Raw genomic sequence first — 24,413 nt, 5'->3', positions numbered from 1 at the left:
TGAGATGCTAAACATCCCTTCCAATACTACCATTATTACCTCAAATTTGGGGGGGACTCCTTCGGAGAAAGAGATCTATGGCACAATCTTCAATACCATTGACGGCTGGAACAGTGAGAATTTGGGGTTGGATTTTATACTATGGGGATTAGAAAGATTTTCAGAGCCAAAAATGTAAAGTATATGGTTGAATCCACTAACTGTGCTTTTTTGTTAAAGCACAGTGTGACTATAAAATGCCGAAATACTCCAAATATTGTTTCCAGAATTGTTTCTTGCTGTGTAACACCCAGATCTGCTGTAGTTTCCTTCTGTGGTTGACAAACTGATTCTGAGGGCAATTTTGTGACAGATACAGTGGTTTGGTCCCCCTTTCTTGCATGTTTTGCTATATCAAAGGGGCCGGGAAGCTATGATTTACATTTCTGGATCCTTTTATAGGTGGGGGCCCAGAGGTATCTGGTTTTCCAAACAAGGACTTGGAAGGTGGAGGGAGCCATGGAGGCAGTGGCCAGGCAGGGAGTGACTTCTCCTTGCCAGGGATAGGAGTGGAAACATTTGGTTCTTTGGGGGCAGTTTTGGCTGAAGTTCAAGGTTCTGGTTCCTGGTGTTAGAGGTGCCAAGTTGATTGAGATGACAGTACTGGGGTTCTGGCCAGGGCAGTCCCATAAGCCTGTTTCTAAATACTGTGTCTTGCTGAGTGATACCTGGATCTGCTGTCCTCATCCTCCTGGAGATTCCATAAAGAATCTGGTATGCTTTTTTTTTGAGACAGAGTCTCACTATGTTGCCCTGGATAGAGTGCCTTGGTATTATAGCTCACGGCAACCTCTAACTCTTTAGCTTAAGTGATTCTCTTGCCTTGGCCTCCTGAGTAGCTGGGACTACAGGGGCCTGCCACAATCCCCGGTTTTTTGGTTGTAGTTGTCATTGTTGTTTGGCAGGCCCGGTTTTTCGGTTGTAGTTGTCATTGTTGTTTGGCAGGCCCGGGCTGGATTCGAACCCACCAGCTCAGGTGTATGTGGAGCCCTAGCTGCTGAGCTACAGGCGCCGAGCCTGATATGCTTTAATAAATTCTTTACTACTTAAACTAGCTACAGGGAATTTGGGCCATCTGGAGGCCTCAAACATGTGAGTGTGGCTAAGACCCAGATGTGACAGGCCTGGAGGCAGATCTGGGCTGTTTGTCACTGCCTAGGGCATTACATCCCCTCTAGGCCCTGGTTTGTTTGCTTGCTTTTCATCTCAACGTAGTTATTTCACTGAGGAATACGGAGCTTAGCACCTGGGCACCTGGCACAACTGAGCCCTCACCATCCACAAACTCTACCTCCCACCGTGTGCGCCGTGTTAATCGCTGTTAGAAATATGCTCATTCCAGGTCAGAGACCAAACGGCTGACATGCAGACAAGTTGAGGAACATCATTGCTATCACACAGCAGTCAGTGGCCTGTCCAAATGATATAGGAAGAAAGACTTGGGTCAATCTAGGTCTGAACGCTGTCTCCACTGCTGACCAGTTTTGTAGCTTTGGGGAAGTTACCTAATCTCTCATCCAGTTTCCTCTTCTACTGAAGGAGAATAATGGTATTTACCTTTTAGGACTTGTGAGAAACAGAGGTCAGGAGTGGAACGAGCATTGTAGCCCATCATCCCTCACTGACTTTGCTTCCATCTTGTCAAAGTAATTGACACTTTGGGACAATTACTTACCTTTCTCTGATTTCAGTTTCTTCATCTTTTTGATTAGGATAGAGATGGGAGGAGTTAACCTAAATCAAAGGATCTCAAATTCAGAGGCTTAGGGGGGTCAGGTGGGGAACCGAAGGCCTTGAGCCTGATGTGACAGATGCCAAATTTCTAGAATGCAGAAATCTGAATAATTTCATCTGAAATTTTCCAAGTTTACAGTTAGTTTTTGTCATCAATTCAGAACACTAAAAAGAGTATATGTACATATGTTTGTATATATGTACACATACTCATATACACACACGTATGTGGGTTTCACCGCCAGTCTGATGTTGCCATAGGTTGGTGAATTCTTGGCTAAATAATTCATTCCAATTTAATGAATTCATTCCAATTTATCCAATTCATTTTATTCTATGTCAGAAAACAACAGTGATCCAATACCTCACCTTCATTTACTTATATGAACACTCAGAGCCTCTCTCCTACTACAAACCCTCCCCTGATTCCCTGACAAGTTCTGCCTGATACTATCACCGCTCTGCTTAGAAACTTAGATGGGCCCCTATTGCCTATGCACCAGGGTCCAGACTTCTTAGCCACAGGTAACCAGGTTTCCTACCTTATTCCCTGTTTTTCCTGTTCACGTACCCCAACTTTTCCAACAACTGGGTTGTCCCCGAGATACCCTGCCTGGGAGTGCTTCTGTGTCAGTCTCCTTGGTCAGGTGTTGTCATGGTCCCATCCCCACACGGGAAAGTTCTGCTGCTTCTTCAGGGTCCAGCTGACGTCTTTCTTCATCTGTGCAGTGATCTCCTCTGGGAGCTTGGCACCCAGCAGAAGTCAGGATCTTGGCCTTCAAACGGGAGGTACCCACCAGCATTCTGTCTGGAGGCATGTGAGTAAGCTAATTTATTAGTTTTTCAAGAGCTTGGATTAATTTTGCTTGTTCTTGGTTTTGTCTTTTTTTTTTTTTTTTTAAATATGTGAAAGACATTAATAAAAAGATATTTCCTAAAACTAGTAACAAATATTTTCCAAGGATTCAAACCTTACTTCTTAGGAGGTTTTTTTTTTTTCTTTTGACAGAATCTCACTCTGTCACCCAGGCTAGAGTGTGGTGGTGTCAGCTGAGCTCACAGCAACCGCAGACTCCTGGGTTCAAGTGATCCTCCTGTCTCAGCCTCCCGAGTAGCTGGGACTACAGGTACCTGCCACAACTCTTGGCTATTTTTAGAGGCGGGCTCTCACTTTTGCTCAAAGTTGGTCTGAAACTCCTGAGCTCAGGGATAATACTGCCTCAGCCTTCCAGAGCGCTGGGATTACAGGCATGAGCCTCTGCTCTTGGCCCTTCCTAGAAGTATTTTTTTCTTTATGAAAGGCTGAGGAAGGATGCATATAGCAAGAAAATACCTATTTTTATTTACCTATAAATTTCTTACTTCTTCTTAGAGTACATTTCAATTCTTTTATAGAGTTTAAAATTCATTTCAGGTCCGATACGAGCTAACTTTCACAATAGTTTCTTGGTTTTTTTTTTGAGATAGAGTCTCACTCTGTTGTTCAGGTTAGAGTGCTGTGGCATCACAGCTCACAGCAACCTCTAACTCTTGCGCACAAGTGATCCTCCTGCCTCAGTCTCCCAAGTAGCTTGGGAGTATAGCCACTCTGCTACTTTTTTCTATTTTAGTAGGATGAGGGCAGGGGGGAGTCTCGCTTTTGCTCAAGCTGGTATCAAATTCCTGAACCCAAGCTATCCACCTGCCTCAGTCTCCCAGAGTTCTAGGATTACCGGTGTGAGCCACCTGGATCTGGTTCGCAATAGTTCTTCTTGGTTTGAAGAATCACACTTTCTTCTGGTGGGAATTTTCACAAATAATGGCAACCAAAGGAAGGAAAAAGATCGTAATGTTTACACCTTGTATTTCCCTTGTGTGTGTGCCTATTTCCCTGGTCACTTCTCAGTTTAGGCAAGGTAAACTTAGGCTTCAACAGCTCTAATGTTCACAAAAGGAATGACTGGGACAATTCATTGGTCATCAAAATCCCATTACTTGGTGACAGGCTTTGCAGCCCACAAACGGAAATGCTAAATCCTTTAAAATCACTCTCCTGATGTCCCAAGTGGTACATTCTACTCATACTGGGTCATTTGTATTCCTCAGTTACAACAAAAGAGCGATAGCAATTGTCAGAGAGAATAGAGCCTAAAAGTCAGGACAGAAATATGAGCACTGTGTGCCCGTCTGCTGAAGCCCACAGGAGTGATAAGGAAAACAACACAGTGCTTCATCCTGCATTTTTGGAGTTTTTCTATTGTTAGGCAATTATCAAAAATGTCATCAATGGCGGCACCTGTAGCTCAGTGGGTAGGGCGCTGACCACATACACCCAGGCTGGCAGCTTCCAACTCAGCCCGGGCCAGCTAAACAGCAATGACAATTGCAACAAAAAAATAGCTGGGCGTTGTGGCAGGGGCCTGTAGTCCCAGCTACTTGGGAGGCTGAGACAAGAGAATTCCTTAAGCCCAAGAATTGGAGGTTGCTGTGAGCTGTGATGCTATGGCACTCTACCAAGGGCAATGTAGGGAGACTTTGTCTCAAAAAAAAAAAAAAAAGTCATCAATGACAAGACAGAGAAGAGAGAATGGAATTTGAGTGGATTTTTATTTTTTTGAGACAGAGTCTCACTTTGTCACCCCTAGTAGAGTGCCGTGACGTCATAACTCACAGCAAGCTCAGACTCCGTTTTTATTAAAAAAAATTATATTTTGGAAGAACTCACTACATAAGGTGACAGAATTCCAAAATCAAATTACATGAAAATATGCATCGCAATTTCTTTGTACAATAGGTGAGAAAAATCTGTAGGTATAGAAGAATATAAAGGACCAAGGAGAAGGGTATGAGGGTAAATAGCATTTTTGGTAGCAAATCCAGGAATTAGGTAGAAAGCCTGTAGCTGAGCTATGCATGCTTTATCCAACCTTAATATTGGGCAACTGAAGGGCATAAATAAAACCACATCAGAGTTTGATACTGTTTAGGAATATTTTCAGTAAGTTGAATTAACTACCAACTCTATTAGTCCTCAGGGGAAATGACTGGATTCAACAGCTCTCAATGGCCAAAAAATGTTATTGCTACATCCAATCCAAGAGATGGGTGCAACTAGAATACAAAAAGGACAAAACACCTAGTGATGACAACTCCTCCGAAGTCATCAATAAAAATCAAGTCATTGCTTATTAAGTATTTCAGTATTTTAACTAAATGATTTTAGAACTTTCTAGCAGCTGTAAGAGATAAAAGCAAAGTGGAGTGTGTCAAAACAAAGAAGATACAAAAGGTTAGTAAGTGAGGGGTGGTGCCTGTGGCTCAGCAGGTAGGGCACCGGTCCCATATGCTGGAGGTGGCAGGTTCAAACCCAGCCCCAGCCAAAAAAAAAAAAGGTTAGTAAGTGAAAAGAGTTTAATGAAGCCTCAATGGTTTAAGGAAATTAAATGGAAACTTTTAATCCTAATTGCTTTTCGTCTCACATGCTTTAAGGAGTCTTTTAAAACTGATAAGAAACAATGAATAAGAAAGAAAACCTGCTAAAATCTTTTAGAATTTACATGATTCTTAATCTACTACAGGAAACCACTATTTGGTACAAGGCATATTTGTGGATGTACATGAACGGTATACATATTATCCGGATCATGTGCTGTGCACAGGTCTATATAACTCTTCCTGAAGGTTAAAACAGTTCATTAGAATTCAAGATGTGTAATCATCTGTAAGTTGGCACCTGTTAGGCTCTTGTCCGCATGGCATGTTTTATTGCAGCCCAGTTCCAGCCAGTGTCTGCCAACTTTTTTTTTATGTTTCTTTTTTTTTTTATTAAATCATAGCTGTGTACATTAGTATGATCATGGGGCACCATACACTTGGTTCATAGACTGTTTGACACATTTTCATCACACTAGTTAACAAAGCCTTCCTAGCATTTTCTTAGTTATTTTGCTAAGACCTTTACATTCCACGTTTACTAAGATTCACATATACCCTTGTAAAATGCACCACAGGTGTAATCCCATTAATCCCCCTCCCTCCACCTACCTCCCCCCTCCCAAGTGTCTGCCAACTTGTTACAACAAAAGTCCAGCAATAGGTGGGCAGAGTGCAGGAAAAACAGTGCCACGGGCAGTGCCTGTGGCTCAAAGGAGTAGGGTGCTGGCCCCATATGTCGGAGGTGGCGGGTTCAAACCTAGCCCCGGCCAAAAACTGCAAAAAGCAAACAAATAAACAAACAAAAAACAGTGCCAACTTTCTTTCTTTCTTTTTTTTTGGTTGCAGCCATCATTGTTGTTTGGCAGGCCCAGGGCTGGATTTGAACCCGCCAGCTCAGGTGTATGTGGCTGGCGCCTTAGCTGCTTGAGCCACAGGCGCCCCAGTGCTATGTTTCTCAATTGGAGACCCCGAAATAAGTGAAGTTTCTAGCTGCTAAATAAATATCACTCAAAAGCAGTCTCCTGGCTTTTTCTTACGCAGTGGGCAACTTTTCTTGTAAACTGTCCATTTCTGTCTTCCCTCCGTTCTTTCGTAGCATCGACATTAGCAGGTGAATCTCCATGAGGGTCTGCCAGCATGGACATGACGCTAATCATGATGGTTTCCACGGTATGGACAGGGAGCCAGCGTTCCTCTGGCTTTCATAACCATATTTATCTTCCCCAGGCTCCTGAAGAATAGAAATGCACGCATCACCATTCTTATCAACATTTGGGTGCCAGATTTCTGTAATGGATTTCACTTTAGGAGGCCAGAGGGGATAATCTTTTGGGAAAATGAGATGAGCCTTAAAAACACCACCTTCATAAAGTGTATCTGGAGGACCAATAATAAGGACTTCCCACCAGTAGAGATCATTGTCATCTATTAAACCTGCTGAAAAGCCTTCCACTGGACTTTTGTTGAGTTCTATCCGGCCAGGGGCCAGTTCCTTTTGCCCACTCTTGTCTTCTGCTGCTGCCTCTGGTTCTGACAGCAGAGACCGGGACTCACAGCGTGCCGGGCCCAGACGCTCCTGCCTCCCAAGCTCAGACTGTTATGCTCAAGTGATTCTCTTGTCTCAGCCTCTTGAGTAGCTGGGACTACTGTCTTCTGCCACAACGCCCAGCTAGTTTTAGAGATCAGGTCTTGCTCTGGCTCAGGCTGGTCTCGAAACTGTGAGCTCAGGTAATCCACTGGCTTCAGCCTCCCACAGTGCTAGGATTATAGGCGTGAGCCACCCCGCCTGGCCAAATTTGAGTAGATTTTGTAGAGAGCTCTTCCCCGGGGGAGGGGGGGGTCTCCAAATCAAGGAAAAATGGCTCCTCTGAGTTGGGTCATTCTGCCCAATTCCCCACTTTTCTGTGATTTTTACATTAAAGGAATTCTGGAACGTAGTATTCATGATTTGGGGTCTCAAGAATCCAGGTTTGTTTTTGTCTCTCTTTTGCAAGATTAGGTCTCAGGGAATGAGACCAAATGTTTCCTCACAACTGACCAGGTATTGCTCAGCCTCATGGTGGCATGCTGGCTGGAGGCAGGCTGCAGCCTTCTGAAGCATAGTCTCATGGGACGCTTGTTCTAGGAATTGCTAGCTCCCTAGTGAAGGGAAGGCATGTCGAAAAGCCTTGGGAAGAGTGATGAATTGGGAATGAAACCATAGCTAGTGACTGGAAGGTTCAGTAGATCTGAGATAACCCAAATCCTAGTCATTAGAGACCATGGCTGTATTTTTATGCAAAAGCCATGCATGTATTACTTGCGTTTGGACTGCTTCATCTTTTAATCTACTTGAATATTGCCCTATAGAGACATGTTTCCTCTAAATCAATAGATGAGGTCCTAAAACTCTCACAAGTGCAGTTGGGGGGAAATAGAACAAGTAGCTAGGATCATCTGGAGCTGGGTTTGGATCTGTCTCCATGGTTTCCACGCTGTATGATTTAGGGCAGGTTGGTAATCATCTCTGATTCTCAGCTCCCTCCTCTATTACAGAATTGCAAATACGGATCTGATATGAAGATGAAACCATGTGTGTGAAATATGTAGTCCTGAAATGATAAATAAGAAGGATAATTTTTGTTTCACTTTTATAAATATATACTTAAGTGGTGGTGGAATTACTGATAAGAAAGGAGTTCTTGTGGCTGAAAGGTGAAACACAAACAAAAACAACCAAATGGGGGGACCCTAAAAGATAGAGAATGTTTTATTAATTATAACAAATAATTTTCTTTTTTTTTTTTTTTGGAGAGACAGAGTCTCACTTTATGGCCCTCGGTAGAGTGCTGTGGCCTCACACAATTCACAGCAACCTCCAACTCCTGGGCTTAAGCGATTCTCTTGCCTCAGCCTCCCAAGTAGCTGGGACTACAGGCGCCCGCCACAACGCCCGGCTATTTTTTGGTTGCAGTTTGGCCGGGGCCGGGTTTGAACCCGCCACCCTCGGTATATGGGGCCGGCGCCTTACCGACTGAGCCACAGGCGCCGCCCAACAAATAATTTTCTAGATAACAACTCATCCTAGACAAGTGTATAATCTGCATGAAACAAAAGATGTTGGGTCCTCAGGTGCCTGAAAAGGTACACATTTGAGAGATAAATGAACATAGTAATCGTGTCCTTAATAGGGAGCTCTTTCCTTGATATGGAGACCCCCAGGAAGAGCTCTTTTCCTCTCTAACAGAGAGGAAAAATGTGAATAAGATAAATACTAAAGGCAGAATTGCGTGACTATAATGACGGCTCACATCTAAACACCTACCTTGGCCCAGGCACCGTTCTACATATATGGTCTATGCAAATGCTGCACATGTTATCTCCTTGATGCTCGCAGCAACCCTGTGAGATGGGGACTGTGATTAAACCAAATTGGAAACTGAGGCAGAGAGGTTTAGTAAATTTCCCAAGGCCATATGGCCACAAATGACAGAGCCAAGATTAACATTTAGATGGTACGGCAACAAAGTCCTCTTTTCCTCTTTTTAATCATTAAGAAGTTGTGTCATGGTTTAATTGGCATCATTTTTTTTCTTTCTTAGTGGTACCTAAAACAATGGTGCATCTGAGAATTGGGGGCATTTTGCTTGTGCTGGAATATGATATAGTAACTAACACCCACACACTCACCACAAAGATTCGATAGTGTGAGTTTGCTGTGGAGTCCTTACTCAGTCTACTCTGTTCCACAAGTGACACAGGCCGCCTTGAAGGGGTGAGGAACAGGGGAAGGATAATAGGAGGACTAAAGCTGTATGTTTATAACTGTCAGAGCTTCGGTTCTTATTGATAAATGTAAGGAAATGATGTTTTGTTGCCTTCCCACCTGTTTTGCAGGAGGACTTCAACAGTATCTCATTGAGGTGATTGTCTTGTTTAATGTCATCTTGTTACTTATTCTCCTATACCCAAGGATAAGTTTACTATCTTTATTTACCTCTATAATGTGTATCTTTTTTTTTAATTGATACAGAGTCTCACTATGTTGCCCTTGGTAGAGTGCTGAGGCGTCACAGCTCACAGCAACCTCAAACTATTGGGCTTAAGCAATTCTCTTGCCTCAGCCTCCCTAGTAGCTGGGACTACAGGTGCCCACCACAATGCCTGGCTATTTTTGTTGTTGTTGTTGTCGTTTGGCAGGTGGGCTGGGTTCAAACCCACCAGCCCTAGTGCATGTGGCCGGCACCCTAACCACTGAGCTTTGGGCGCCGAGCCTATAATGTGTATCTTTTCAGGCACCTGGGGAAGCAGCATGTGCTCAGATAAGCAACGAAAATCCAGAAGGTAGGATGGAGGGAGAAATTCCTGCTTTCTCTGGGTTTTGCTCTCTAGAGCTAGATTTTGAGAAGTCTACAAACGATTCAAGGTTGTCTCTGAAGATGACAAGCTGTAATGTACTAGCTGATTATCTAGTATTTTGATCTTTGCTTAGTGCAGAAGACATAAACCACTCTGTGTTTGTAGGCAGAAGGAGGCTCAGTATAGGAAGTTAGGTGCTTACAATGTATCCATTAAGGCTGGGCACACCATCTCTCTGCTGGGCCCCAGGAATGGTGCTCTAATGCTGTAGATCTGCTCTTGCAGGGCTGCTGGTACTTCTGGTTGGGGAGTCAGGGGGCTTCGCTGGTCTCTTGACTTCAGGACATCCTGTGGTGGCTAGATCCAGGAGACAGAGAGAAAGCCACCAGTGCTGCCATCGCCTCTCAACACCCAGAAGCTGGAGATGGGACAAAAGAATACTGAAGCAGAAAAAATGTCGTGTCTCCACGACCTGCTTGCCGGCATAAAATAGCCAAAAAGCATATGGCTTTGGCCTCATTCCACCTTCCCAAACTGGTCAGGGTGTGTCACTTCTTATCCAGAACCAGATCTGCAGGGAGTTTGCGGAATGTAGTTTTTTAGATTTCTAGACCCTGCCATTCAAGATAGAACAGAAAAGTAGGGAACGCATGCTGGGTGCCAGTCAGCCATATCTCACACGTTTAGTTTTGTATTATCACATGAATTTATTTTTCTTTGTTAGCTTTTAAGCTTGAGGAAAGACCTATTTAAAACATGAGGCCTTAGGACAGCCATACTTTAGAGTATAAGGGAAGCTAAAATCTGAGTGGGAGTATTAAATTGGGCAGTGCCCGTCAGGAACTGGGTAGGGTCCAGGATTTCCCATTACTTCCAAGTGGACAAGTTAGCCTGCTAGCGTTTCATGGACAGTGGGGAGGAAATACTCTATTGTCAGAGGCAAAGGATATTTACTATTCATGGCAAAAGTAGTGGCTAGATTGATGGTACAATGCTTGTGATGGGTCCTGAGGGCCCCTACGTCCCGCAGGTGGTGCAAAGAGCCACTCATGGATACCTGTGCACACAGTGGGCGGCATCACGGGAGAGAAGCGCTGAGCTTGGGGACGCATTGCTTTTTTAGTGAGCAGAAGCAAGCCTGCTCTTGGTCCAGGGGGAACCATTATCTCATCCGTCCAGGTTGCTGGCTGCAAACGCAAGCCAGAGAATGGCCTGGGTAAAGAGTGGTGTGATATGTTGATGATACGTACACATATACACAGAGGGTGCCCAAAAATGTACACAGGTTTTAAGAAAGGAAAAAACTGTAATCCTAGTACTCTGGGAGGCTGAGGTGGATGGATTGCCTGAGCTCAGGAGTATGAGACCAACCTGAGCAAAGTGAGGCCCCATCTCCACTAAAAATAGAAAAAACTAGCCAGGCTCCTGTAGTCCCAGCTACTTGGGAAGGTGAGGCAAGAGCATCACTTGAGCCCAAGAGTTTGAGGTTGCTGTGAGCTGTGATGCCACAGCAGTCTACCGAGGGCGACATAGTAAGAATCTGTCTCAAAAAAAAAAAAAAGTGTACTTTTTTTGGCACCCTGTGTGTGTGTATGTTTTGTTCCTAGTTCCTGGCTAATGACTCCTATAGCCCTTGTTACATCTTGTTACAATGTTAGAACACTTTAGGCCTCAGAAACAGGCCTCACCAAATAGAATCTCTCCCTCTGACCTTCTCCTGTCCTCCTTTCAACTGCCTCAGGCAGAACTCTAATCTTCTCAGGCCTGATTGCTGGTCACAAGACCCTCTATTCAGAGATGGTCCTGCCCTCCACCCTGGAGGAAGGGACGCTGCCCAGAGAGGCCAAGGAGAATCTGAACAGACGGGCCTTGCTGGGTTTCCCTGCTCAGCCCAGCAGCAGCAGGTTACACTCTTCTCATCAAATCACATTTCAACATGGTTCTCTTCCATCACATCTGTCCAGTGAATCTCAGTTAAAGGCCTGAGAGGACAGGGTTCAGAGAGCTGCTAGGTAGCTGGACACGCAGAGATTCCTGACGCCCTGTCCTGTGCATGTCTTCACGTGTATGCTCTGCCGACCCTAAAGAGGGGTTGTGGGAGCTGCACCTTGAAGTTCCCAGACTTGCGACTGGAGTCTGGGGGAGGAGGGGAATTTCTGGTGGGACTGGGCCCTCTCCTGTGGGATCTGTCACGATCACCAGTAGGGTCATTCAGGGTCAGACCTGAATTGGAAGCATACCCCGCTTGGTCTGGGGCAGGATCGATTGCTTGCTTGCTGGTGGGGAAAATCCCACACATTTGGTCTCCTAAGTCTTCCGTGTAGATTGTTGTGTGTGAGCTGAGGAAAAACAAAGTGTGAGTTTTTCCACGTGCTTTGTAGGCATACCCCAAAAGGAACATGCAGAAATGCAGATGGAGGACGGTCTCTCCTAACCTCTCTGTCCCCTTCCTGTCTACCTCCCTTTCCAGGCCCAGGAGGCAGTGGTGACAATTACAAAACATCTTTCAAGGGAACATGAATCTTTGGGGATATTTGTCACTTCTTCACAGGGAATTTTCTCCCCATTACTAGTCTTGGAGCATCTGGCTTAGTTGTATGAATGGAGGGGGCAGCTTCTGCAAGGTCCTGACTGATGGAGTCTTATCTTCTCCTGGCCGCCTCCCAGACATGCCACCCACCTGCCTGGCTCCTTTACAGGTGGCCGATTGTCCAAGTGTTCATGGGACTGTGATTTCCTGGGGTGCAGGACTTGCAGAGCTAAAATGGACATGGTTGGTCACTGTGCTCCTTTAGCACTTGCTGGACCCTGGCACCACAGGGCTGGAGGGATTGTCTGCGTTCATTGTTCGCTGGGGCCAGATCTGTTCTTCTAATTTACCCAGATTGAAATTCACATATAAGTAAGGGTATAAACACCATGCTGTATAAAGGGGTTACCTTAAAGATAGAATTTGCTTCCTCTCAAATAACCAATATCTAACTCAATTATAGCATTGGCAACGATATATTATATTTTAAAATATTATGGACCAGAACTCAGTTCTTCTGTCCTCGAGACCTGTGAAGTGACCCTCTTTTAGAAGGAAGTTGGGGGCGGGCGGGGGGAATGTCTCCTTCCCGCCTTCTCCTTCCCATTCTTTAGGGCAGCCAGATTTTAAACCTGTAGAATGGCCTAGGAGTTCCAAAGGCTACTCTTTTATTATGTAAAGATCAGAAGCCATGTATGTATAAGTTACACTGACTTAGAAAAAGTGTAAGCAAGCCTGAAAATTTGAAGAGAGTGTACAGTGATGTGTTTCCTCTCCTACTCCAAACAGGGCAGGAAACCATCCAAACCATTCCACATACCCACGTGGAATGAACTGTGGAGTAGTGGACCCCCACAATGTGAGCCCATTTCTTTCTATATTTGGAAGACTAGGGCTAATGGAGGCATACCTGGCCTTTTCCAAAGTCATCTTTAACTGCAAAAAGGGAAGCAAAGGAAATGTCCCTTGTTGAGTGTTTTCTTTTTCTTTCTTTGTTGTTTTGAGACAGTCTCACTATGTCACCCTCGGTAGAGTGCTGTGACATCACAGCTCACAGCAACCTCAAACTCTGGGCTTAAGCGATTCTCTTGCCTCAGCCTCCCAAGTATCTGGGACTACAGGAGCCTGCCACAACGCCCAGCTATTTTTGTTGCAGTTGTCATTGTTGTTTAGCTGTCCCGGGCCAGGTTCAAACTCGCCACCCTTGGTGTATGTGGCTGGCACAGTAACCACTGTGCTACAGGCACCAAGCCTTCTTTTTGTTTCTCATGTGAGTAGCTAATTGAATCCTTTTTATTTTGTCTATAAATCACGATCTTCTGTTAGTGGCAATAAAAAACCCACAGGTTCTTAGAGTTGTATTTAGTTTAACTATGGCAACTGACGATGAATAAACACAGCATGTTCCAGAGGGCCTGGTTGTCTGACTTTCAGAAGGAAAGCTCTCTGATGGCACCTGATTGAATTTGCTATAGAATAGCTGATGTCTGGAGCTGAGGCTGAAATGAGAGAATGGGGAACAGACCTTGGAAGGAGGTAACAGGAGACAGATTGACTCTGTTTGGATCCAGAATAAGCTCAGAAGAGTATTTATGTGCAGGAAGTGCTACATATCTTTGCTCACTTTACTAGTAGGGCTAAAATTTGGGAAGGGTGGCAGCTGGAGTCATGTTGCTTGTCTGCGCAAAAGTGACCATGAGCTTAACGGAGATGTTGAGAAGAGGGGATGAGGAAATGCGTGACGTCCGTGACTTGGCTCTGGTTGATCTGTCAGTCTTGCAGCTGCTCTTTGGTGTCAGCTGCCTTTACTTGTTCTCTCAGGATCAGCTGTAGATCTGAGGGCTGTTGGACTAAAGGGAGATAATTACCAGATGCCAGGTGCACTGATGAGTCAAGATGCTGTCCAATGAAAAGGGAGGGAGTGGAGAATCAGGCTTACGCGGTCAGCAGCATAGACTTTGGAGCACATGGATTCGTATTGTCTACAGATAGCTCTATGCCTTTATGAGGTTATTTAATCTCTGTACACTTGTCCCATCTATAAAATGCAGACAATGTTCTCATTGGGTAAGTCCAGGGGCCGGTGGAATGGCCTTGGCTTGATGGTAACAGCCAGCACAGTCACTGGTTGTGAGCAACCTTCTTTCCTTGATTAGGTCACCACCCTGCTCCATCAAAAGTCACCAGTGTCCTCAGATACCCTTTTCAGGTTTCATCCTATTTGACTTCTCTGTGGCCAGTGTGCATCTGACCCCTCCCTTCTAAAAGACATCCGCTGTTCTGGCTTTTTTAAAGTCTCTCTGATCATTCCTTCTAATGTCCTTCTGTATCTTTTCCCCTCTCCTCCTAGGTCGTAGTGTTCCAAGGCCCCACCCATCTTCCGCCTGCATCTCTTTACGGTTTAGATGATCTCCCCCATCTATCTCCTCCTTCCTCACATTGCCTTCAGGCTGATGACTATCAGTTTGCAGTCCTAGTCCACACCTGCTGTGTATCCCATGTCCAGTTGCTTACGGGACACGTACACTCGGCTGTCCCCCAAACATTTCAGACTCAGTGCATCTAAAATGGGAACCATGTTTCTCCCTCCGGCTGTGCTTTGGTTGGAGATCACACACCCAGTGACCCACTGTGAAACTTGGGCCTCATCCTACATTGGTCTGTCCTCTCCCCATGGTCACATCCTCCTCCTAAATGTGTTTTCAGCCAGTCCCCTCCTGTCTACACCCCTCTCACATTTTGCTTTGAGGTTGCCTCCTAACTTCCTTCTGTGTCCCCAGCGTGGCCTCCCTTCAGTCCATCACGGCCAGGGCCAGCTGTCTGGTGAGGAAGTTAGAATGTCACTGTCCCCTCAGTACCGACAATACACAACTTAGGAAAGAAACCCTCAGTGTCTTTCCTGCTGGCTACTCCTGCAGGCCAGGCCTCTGCCCCATTCCTGCAATCGTCCATTAACTCACCAACCTATTGACTGTCAGCACCAGGCCCTTGCGCCTTGTAAACACTCCTCCGGCTGCCTAGACGCCTGGCTCAAGGATGTCAAGTTCTCCAGGATCAGGCTGTGTAGGATGTACCAACAGTACTGTTCGCCCTTTACATGAAAATTCACCCCAAACCGAGATTTCCTCAGACCAGGAATCTTGTCCTGCTTATTTTTGGTCCCAGGACCTGCTGTGGGTGGGTGAGGCATGTGAGGAGCACAAGGCATGTTATAAACTATCGGAGACAATTTCTTTATTCAGAGTGGCCTCTCTTCCTCCGCCTCTGAACTTTTAAGAGCTGCTCCCCCGGGGCTTCGGCGCGGCTGGCCCCAGCAGCCGCACAGGTGAAGGGCAGCCGCGTGGCCGGCGGGCTGAGGGCTGGGCGGGTGGCTGCCCGCGCGCCTGCGCCCTGGCCGCTCCAGGCCAGCCGCGTCTCTGTGCGCGTGTGTCTGGAGAGGAGGCGGCTTGGGTGACAGAAGAGGGATGCGGGAAGAGTTCAGCGTGAATCACAGTCTCATTCACTGATTTCTCAGCGGCTGCACCGAGGCCGCGTCCCCAGGCGGCTCCCAACTTTCCCCGTAGCTCCATAGTCCCACCTCCCGCGGTTCCACTCTCTGCCGGGCTGACTGACGGACAGACTCGCTAGTGAGTAGCTGCGGCTGGTGTGCCCGGCAGCGCGGCGAGCGGTCGCCGGCAGTCTGTCCTCCCACGGGGTCTGCGTGTGTGTATGTGCGCGCGCGCGCAGGGGGTGTCCCTGGGATCCACGCCTGCTCCAACAGCTCCCTGCCTGGATTCGCGTGTCCATCGAGTCTGCGCCGCGGTGAGGGTGCTCGCCCAGGCTGGGGCTCGGAAGACCCCGGCGCGGGGAGTTTGCGGGGATTCCCTGGCTCTGCACGCAGCGACTGATGGGGTTCCCCGGGAAAGCGCCTGGGCAAGCAGGAGGCTGGGAAGCCCGGGCTCGTAAGTGGCTGGCAGGCCGGGAATCTGGGGACCTGCCTGGCCCAGCACAGCAGAGAGAGACGCCGGAGCTGCCACCCTTTGCCCGCCCAGCCTCTCCCCTCTCTCCCTTAGCCTTCCTGCCTTCTTTTCTCAGCAGCAGCACAAAGGCGCGCCGCAGAATGAAACCCGAAGCAGCGGAGCCCGGCTCTCTCTCACCCGGTGCATACCCTCCCTGGGCTGGAGAAGTGGGGGGGAGGGGGCGATCTTAGGGCGAGGGGGCTTACCCCGGGGGCACAGCTCTTTTCTACTCTGGCTGAATTCATGCTGGGTGCGGGATGGCGAGAGCGCGGTGTGTGTGTGGCCGCGCACGCGCGCGCGGACCGGGCCCACCCTCGGGGTGCGCTCAGTGAACAGCGCCCCTGCGCGGCGGCCCGCGCGTGCCGAGCCGGCTCCGTGCGCGGCTGGGGCGCGTTTTGCCCGCCAGCCGGCGTCTCTTTGTTTGGTTGTGGCTTCTCTAGCCCTCGGCGAAGCAAATTGATTTTCGGTTTCGCTTGGTACTTAGGGCGCGCTGGGACTTAGTGTCGAATGCCCCTGGTATTTGTAATCTAATAGTTCTTTCGGGCAGGGGTTTATTTTTAGCGTCGGGAATAAAGAGGCAAGCATGTTGACCTTTTTGCTGCCGCCTTTGGCTTTGAGGACGTGTCTCTAGTGGAGCTGACAGATTCACATCTAGTCGCGCACACGTGCCAGCGCACACACATTTCTACATACGTAGTGTCCTACCCCCCCAGCCTTTTCTGGTTTTTAAAATTGGGACGGGGAATACACTGTATGTCAGTAAAAAAAAAACAAAAACAAAAACAACAACTTTCCTTTGTTCTCTGGGGCATTTTCTATTTTGAGTAATGGAGTGGGAGTACAAAAAGGTTGCAATTAGTTCACTCGAATAAAAGACTCTGCCTGTGAGTCAGAGCTGCCAGGTTGATAATTATTAGCATATAAAAGCAAACGCTCCGTTTAAGGCGAAAGGGGCGGGGCGGGGGCCGGTCCGCGGCAGACAATGCAGGAGAGTCTCTGCGACCGCCTGCTGCTCATTGTTCGGGGCTGGAGACTGCAGCCCGCAGCTGCCGCCTCCTGCAGGGTCCGGCTCCTCGCTCGCCCCTCCGCCCCACTCGGGACCATCCTAGCACTGGCCCTTGGCGCGCGGGGACGCTCGCCTCAAGCCCCAGCCACCCTGCGCTGACCGTCCTTTCTTTGCAGGTCGGCAACTTGACTCCTGAGGGCGTCGCGAGCCCAGGCGGCGAAGACCCGGCGTGCAAAGTGGGATGGGGTGCAGACAGCAGCGCTAAGTGCCCCCCACGCCGGGCGCGGGGGGCACTCGTTCCGGGCCGCCGGCCGAGCAGTGGCGGCGGCGGAGGGGATGAGCCCGGGACGCGCAGGGAGCCCGCCGCGAGCCACCGCCCGGAGGGGGACGCCAGGCAGGGCTCACCGTAGGACCGCGTGGACCCCTGCCCCCCGCGGCACGCCGCCGCGGAGCCTCGGGGCAGTGTCTGCGGTCAGGATGCGCTGGGCGCCTTCCGGCTGGTGAGGATGCCCGGTCGCGCGGCTCTGCTTCCCCAGTCCGCGTCCCGCGTGGGCACGACTGAGTGGGCCCGGCTTCGGCCCCCAGTGCCGGTGGATGAAAAGCGCCGGAGTCCTTGGGTGCGATAAGCGATCGAGTCTGAATTCTGAGAGCCATGGACGAAGGAACTGGACTACAGCCCCAAGCGGGAGGTCAGCTGGAGGCGCGGGCCCCGGCAGGAGCTGTCCAGAAGAGCCAGGCGGAGACCTTCAGGTCCAAGAGTTTGCCGGTGCTGAGCAGCGCCTCCTGCCGGCCGCCCCTCGGTCCTGCGCGCGCAGACGCCGAGCCGGCCCCCGGCCGCGCCGAATCGTCCGGCCGCCCGCAGCTGAGGCAGGGTCCGGACCCGACGGCCGGCAGCCCCTCGGACCCGTCCACTCCGGCGGGGATGGCGGGGCTCGGGGACTTTAACCACAGGGCGGACGTCAGCAAAACCGTCTCGGTGTCCTCCACGCTGGCCGCCCTCCAGGAGAGCAGGTGTCTGTACGTGGTCCTCACGGATTCCCGATGCTTCCTGGTTTGCATGTGTTTTTTGACCTTCATCCAGGCGTTAATGGTCTCCGGGTACCTGAGCAGCGTCATCACCACCATCGAAAGGCGCTACAGCCTGAAGAGTTCCGAGTCGGGGCTGCTGGTCAGCTGCTTCGACATCGGGAACCTGGTGGTGGTGGTGTTCGTCAGCTACTTCGGCGGCCGCGGCCGGCGCCCCCTGTGGCTGGCGGTGGGCGGCGTCCTCATCGCCCTCGGGGCTGCGCTGTTCACCCTGCCTCACTTCATCTCGCCTCCCTACCAGATCCAGGAGCTAAACGCCTCGGTCCCCAACGACGGCCTGTGTCAGAGCGGCAACTCCGCGGTAACCCTGACCACTTTGGAGACTCCTGCCTGCCTGAAGGATTCAGGAGGAAACAGTCATTGGATCTACGTGGCTTTATTCATCTGCGCACAGATTCTCATCGGAATGGGCTCCACACCTATTTATACCCTGGGACCAACCTACCTGGATGACAATGTCAAGAAAGAAAACGCATCCTTGTACCTAGGTAAGACTTCACTGTTCTCTCATAGAAGTTTGACCCACACCGAAACTTACTTTGCCTTCTAACAATTTAAAGGAAAATTTTTTTTTTCATATTTTCGTATATTTTAAGCGTTAAGGTTCACTTTATGTTTTAGCCTTGCCGAGGCATGTTTTTGGGTTGGGGGGGAATCAATTGAGAGTTCTTGGAACAGATTTTCAGACTTACAACTTCCCATTTGCCTTTTCCCCAGTAACACCAACTTTCAATTATGGGGTAGTGCTTCTCTCTCTTGCTACCTACCTTTTGAAAATCTCCAATTTATCTTCTAATAAACGTGTTCAGAAAGGAATAGAAGTAACTAGTGTGTGAAGTTTGAATTATTTACTGCTTTCATCTGCTGCAGCTTCTTGTTCCTGTCCCCAACAGCAGGGATCCTGGAGGAGTCAGACTTTGTCACCCTCAGGCTTGCATGTCACGCATGTCACCTGCATCACTATTAAAAAAAAAAAAAGCCCACAGACTTGAGTAATATCAAATGACTGGGTTATCTTTATGCAGAAGCAACAGCACAGGTTGTGAGGTTTATCCAAAATTATTTTTCTTTATTTTATTGCTGGTCGAAGACCCTCAATTATTTGCACTTGGGAGAAGAATTTGTTACTATTTTCTGAAAAGCCATTGCTCTGGGGTTTCATATGTTGTCTTACAAAACGAACACCAGTGGAGAAGGGTGCTTGAGTTAAGTAAGGGTGCTCACCAGAGATCAGGCGACCACTGCAGCAAGTAGGAAAACTTAGTTTCTAGAAATCTGTGGTTGTCAGCATCTCCCTATAGCATCTGCTCCTTCAAAACTGAACTTCTGGGCAGATGCAGTGGCTCATATCTGTAATCTTAGCACTCTGGGAGACTAAGGCCGTGAATTGCTTGAGCTCAGGAGTTGAGACCAGCCTGAGGAAGAGTGAGACCCTGTTTCTACTAAAAATAGAAAATCTAGCCAGGCATTGTGGTAGGTGCCTGTAGTCCCAGCTACTCAGGAGGCTGAGGCAAGAGGATCACCTAAGCCCAAGAGTTTGAGGTTGCTGTGAGCTAGGCTGAAAACATGGCACTCTACCCAGGGCAACAGAGTAAGACTGCATCAAAACAAAACAGAAAACCCCAAACAAACAAACAAACAAAACAAAACTGAACTTCTGAGGGATGGATTTGAACCCATGGAAAGAATCAATAGCTGTTGTACTAGAAGAGTTTTCTGATTTTCTGTTTTTCCACTGGAGTCCAACTAAACCAAGGTAAAGGATTTTACTTTATTAAAAAATTAAAATGGTGGCTCAGCACCCATAGCACAGTGGTTAGGGTCAGCCATGTACACTGAGGATGGTTTGAACCCTGCCCGGGCCAGCTAAACAATAATGGCAACTACAACAAAAAAATAGCCGGGCATTGTGGCAGGTGCCTGTAGGCCCAGCTACTTGGGAGGCTGAGGCAAGAGAATTACTTAAGCCCAAGAGTTTGAGGTTGCTGTGAGCTGTGATACCATGGCACTCTACCAAGGGCGGTATAGCAAGACTCTGTCTCAAAAAAAAAAAAATTAAAATGGTAAGTAAGCAAATACTAGCCACATTTATTAGGCATGTGCTGATAGGATCCTTAGTTTGGGAATAATAAGGTTTTCAAAGGACCGTGAAAATAATATCCAATTAAAGAGGGTTATGTTTTGTCCTCAGTATAGTTGCTGTCCCCAAAATCTGTTAACGAGGGATGTTTAGGTCCCCAGTAACTGGCCCAATGCATCAGGACAAAAGTACCTTATTTTTATTATTCAATGCAAGGGAAGGAAATCTTCATTCTGGACAGATAAGAATAGCTCAGTTATACTTTGCCTCCATGTTTTCTTTTTTTTTCCTTTCTTTTGCCTTCATATTTTCTAACATTTATAATGACAAATTTAAAAATATACAGGAAAGTTGAAACAGTAGTATAATACACACCAGTATAAATTCAATAATTGTTCATTTTGTTATGTTGGCTTTATCAACCTGTGTGCATGTGCGTGTGTATGTATGTCTAGAAACATTTTTTTGTGGGTGGCGGACCAATCCCTGTGAGAGTAATCGCAGACACCCATCGGCTTCAACATGAATCTTCTGAAAATAAGGGCACTCTTTTACATAACTGGAGAAGGATTAACATCCTAAGAAAGTGATCATTTCCTACTATCATTAAATATTCAGACCATATTCACATTTTCTCCGTTGTCCTCTGACGTCTTTTATAATAATTATTTTTTAAAGCAGGAGCCAATAAAAATTCACTCATACATTGCATTTGGCTATTAGCCCTTTTAGCCTTTTATAAGCTACAACAGGGCCTTAACTCTTTTCTTTTTCCAGGACATAGACATTTTGATGGGACAGGCTGGTTGATTTGAACATTGCTCCACATTCTAGATTTATCTGATCATTTCCTTATAGTGTGACCTGTCTTATTCCTCCTTTCCTTGTATTTCTTGTACCCTGGAAGTTCAGTCTAAAGGCTTGATTAAATTCACACAAACATTTTTGGCTGAACTATGACACAGGTAATGCTGAGTGTTTTATATTACATGCATTGGGCCATTCATTAGTGATGTCAAGTTTAAACACCTGGTTGAATGGGTGATTGCCAAATCTTTTCATCGTAAAAATTCATTTCTCCCTTTGAAAATAGTAAATAATCGGGCAGCGCCTGTGGCTCAGTCGGTAGGGCGCCGGCCCCATATACCGAGGGTGGCGGGTTCAAACCCGGCCCCGGCCTAACTGCAACCAAAAAATAGCCGGGCGTTGTGGCGGGCGCCTGTAGTCCCAGCTACTCGGGAGGCTGAGGCAAGAGAGTTGCTTAAGCCCAGGAGTTGGAGGTTGCTGTGAGCTGTGTGAGGCCACGGCACTCTACCGAGGGCCATAAAGTGAGACTCTGTCTCTACCAAAAAAAAAAAAAAAAAAAAAAAAAAAAAAAAAAAAGAAAATAGTAAATAATAAAGTGATATTTTGTGTAAGTATACTAGTTATTTTTCAAATAATTGAAATATTGCTGATGCTTGCCTTTATTTGAAAACTTGGACGTCCCTTCCATCCCACTTCTGAGTACTATTGACACAAACTTGCTTCCTCAAAACCGCAGAGCCCTACGCAAAGGGAGAACATCTTCTAATTAGAACCCCAAGATTGAACTCTTCTGGTAGCAATTGCCCACCAAGAAGAAACATACAAGATTGTATTAAGTACATATTCTGTGCTAGGCACTGTCCTAGTTTTGGGAAGACCAAAAATGAGACTCTGCCCCAAGCATTTGAGGAGTTTTTGATATAATGACAAAGTATTGCCAATTCCAGGTAGGGGAGTCAAGGGGCACGTGCACGGGGAGGAAAGTAATAGAAGCGGTATTTGCCGTTTTTTCTTCTTTTCTTTCTTAAGATGTTGACTACATAGTGTTTTTCTTGAAAACATTTTGATAAATGCCTTAGGACACATTCTTTAGGAAACATCTGAGAATTCTGCCTCTTAGTAAATGGATCTCAGTAGCAGCTACAGTGTATTGAATACCAGGAATCGTTCATATATTATTTCATTTCATGTTGTCAATAGCCTTGTGAGATGGAGATTTCCTTCCATATTTTATGGATGAAGAAACTGAGGCTCACAAAGTTTAAGTGACTTTATTTCAGGGCTTTCACCCCATGCCTTTCTGACTGTATAATGTTTAGGCTTCCTGCCATGTTGCGTGGCCCTGTGGCAAGAGGCCCTGCGAGGTAACTGACACCTGAGGCTGTGCCACGTTAGCAGAGTGTTGGAACTGTGCAGAAGAAGGCAGACCTGGTTTGAAGTGACCAGACATGATCAAATAAGATCATTCTCTAAACCCTTTGAAATTAGGTTTTATAGACTACCTCTGTACACGTTAAAATCAGAAACCACTATATTCTTAAAACGTGAGCAGCGTTAACCAATTACGATGTGGAATTTTTCCTAAGAAATAACTGGTTAAAAAAATCTTTGTTGTGGGCAGTGTCCATAGCTTAGTAGGTAGGTGCTGGACACATACACCCAGGCTGGTGGGTTTCAACCCGGGCCAGCTGGACAACAATGACAACTGCAACAACAACAACAAAAAATAGCTGGGCGTTGTGGCAGGTTCCTGTGGTCTCAGCTACTTGGGAGGCTGAGACAACAGAATCACTTAAGCCTAAGAGTTTGAGGTTGCTGTGAGCTGTGATGCCACAGCACTCTACTGAAGGTGACATAGTGAAACTCTGTCTAAAAAAAAAAAAAACAAAAAAAAAATTGGTTGTTTTTTACAAAACTTTTTTTTGTATTACCCTTTTTTTTTTTCCTGAGACAGAGTCTCATTATGTTGCCCTCGGTAGAGAGCCATAGTGTCATAGTTCACAGCAACCTCCAACTCTTGGGCTCAAGTGGTTCTCTTGCCTCAGCCTCCCAGGTAGCTGGGACTACAGGCACCCATCACAATGCCTGGCTATTTTTTGTTGTTGTTGTAGTTGTCATTATTATTATTATTTTTTTTTGTAGAGACAGAGTGTCACTTTATGGCCCTCTGTAGAGTGCCGTGGCCTCACACAGCTCACAGCAACCTCCAACTCCTGGGTTTAAGTGATTCTCTTGCCTCAGCCTCCCGAGTAGCTGGGACTACAGGCGCCCACCACAACGCCTGGCTATTTTTTGGTTGCAGTTTGGCCGGGGCTGGGTTTGAACCCGCCACCCTCGGTATATGGGGCCGGGGCCTTACCGACTGAGCCACAGGCGCCGCCTTCATTATTTTTTTTTTAGCAGGGTGGGGCTGAGTTCGAACCCACCAGCCCTGGTGCCTGTGGCCAGCGCCCCAACCACTGAGCTACGGGCGCTGAGCCTGTATTACTCTTTTCATCATCCAATCCTTTCTTAACCTTCCTGTCAGTCTTTCTAACTTCTCATTACAACCACAGAAGAAAGAAATAATCAGGTAGAGATTAATAATTGTAGGTAGGAACAAATACCTGAAGTAACGTTAAGACCATTGAAATAGAATGTCGTTGTGTATCTTAAGGTTTTGAAAGTTCTGTGGAAGAGATGTAGTCACAGGTGAGCTAGAGTAGCGTTTGGAGCCACTAGATGTCTTAATTTCTGAAAGGAGAGAGGCTTAGAATTGACCTCGAGCATAGAGAAATTAGGTATTAATAAGAAGTAAGGTTAACAGGCTTGGCGCCTGTTGCTCAAGCGGCTAAGGCACCAGCGACGTTCACCTGAGCTGGTGGGTTCGAATCCAGCCCTGCCCGCCAAACAACAATGACGGCTGTGACCAAAAAATAGCCAGGCGTTGTGGCGGGTGCCTGTAGTCCCAGCTACTTGGGAGGTAGAGGCAGGAGACTCGCTTGAGCCCAGGAGTTGGAGGTTGCTGTGAGCTGTGATGCCATGGCACTCTGCCTAGGGCGACAGCTTGAGGCTCTGTCTCAAAAAAAAAAAAAGTAAGGTTAACAACTCGATCATGATTTGTAATTACATGTCAAGGAGAGACAGAAAATGTGATCCTTTCAGGGCAAGAAATTAATAATCCAAAGGCTGGGTGCGTGGGTTCATGTTTGTAATCTTAGCACTTTGGGAGGCACAGGGGGATCACTTGAACTCAAGAGCTTGAGACCAGCCTGAGCAAGAGCGAGACCCCATCTCTAAAAATAGCAGGGTGTATCTGAGTCATGGCACCAAAAAAAAAAAAATTTATAAAGATAAAAATAGCAGAGCGTTGTGGCAAGCGCTTATAGTCCTAGCTACTTG

General features: G+C 47.1%; 2 protein-coding genes and 1 long non-coding RNA gene across 4 annotated transcripts in view; 1 reads left to right on the top strand and 2 right to left on the bottom strand.

The window, feature by feature from the left end:
• Positions 1–5,145: 5,145 nt before the first annotated feature.
• LOC128563483 (uncharacterized) lies at positions 5,146–10,078 on the bottom strand. Its single transcript, XR_008373793.1, has 2 exons — positions 9,728–10,078; positions 5,146–6,418 (listed from the first exon to the last, which is right to left on the bottom strand). It is a non-coding gene; the product is annotated as an uncharacterized LOC128563483 (long non-coding RNA).
• A 5,472-nt stretch (positions 10,079–15,550) lies between these two features.
• SLCO5A1 (solute carrier organic anion transporter family member 5A1) overlaps positions 15,551–24,413 on the top strand; it is a 159,374-nt gene continuing 150,511 nt past the window's right edge. The window contains exons 1-3 of one of the 2 annotated variants that reach the window (XM_053558799.1): positions 15,604–15,681; positions 16,130–16,194; positions 17,236–18,633. In XM_053558799.1, the coding sequence (XP_053414774.1) occupies positions 17,712–18,633 (922 nt within the window). In that variant the 5' untranslated portion in view covers positions 15,604–15,681; positions 16,130–16,194; positions 17,236–17,711. Of the gene's footprint in view, positions 15,682–16,129; positions 16,195–17,235; positions 18,634–24,413 lie in introns of both variants that reach the window. The other variant, XM_053558800.1, reaches the window with a different exon arrangement.
• Positions 15,566–16,736, bottom strand: LOC128563293 (microtubule-associated protein 6-like). Its single transcript, XM_053558645.1, has 3 exons — positions 16,645–16,736; positions 16,260–16,525; positions 15,566–15,963 (listed from the first exon to the last, which is right to left on the bottom strand). Exons 1-3 carry the CDS (start codon positions 16,734–16,736, stop codon positions 15,566–15,568), a joined length of 756 nt encoding a protein of 251 aa, XP_053414620.1.

This window comes from Nycticebus coucang, chromosome 13, assembly GCF_027406575.1.
Source record: "Nycticebus coucang isolate mNycCou1 chromosome 13, mNycCou1.pri, whole genome shotgun sequence".
Classification (NCBI taxonomy): Eukaryota; Metazoa; Chordata; class Mammalia; order Primates; family Lorisidae; genus Nycticebus; species Nycticebus coucang.
This window is presented reverse-complemented; position numbering and strand designations above follow the sequence as displayed.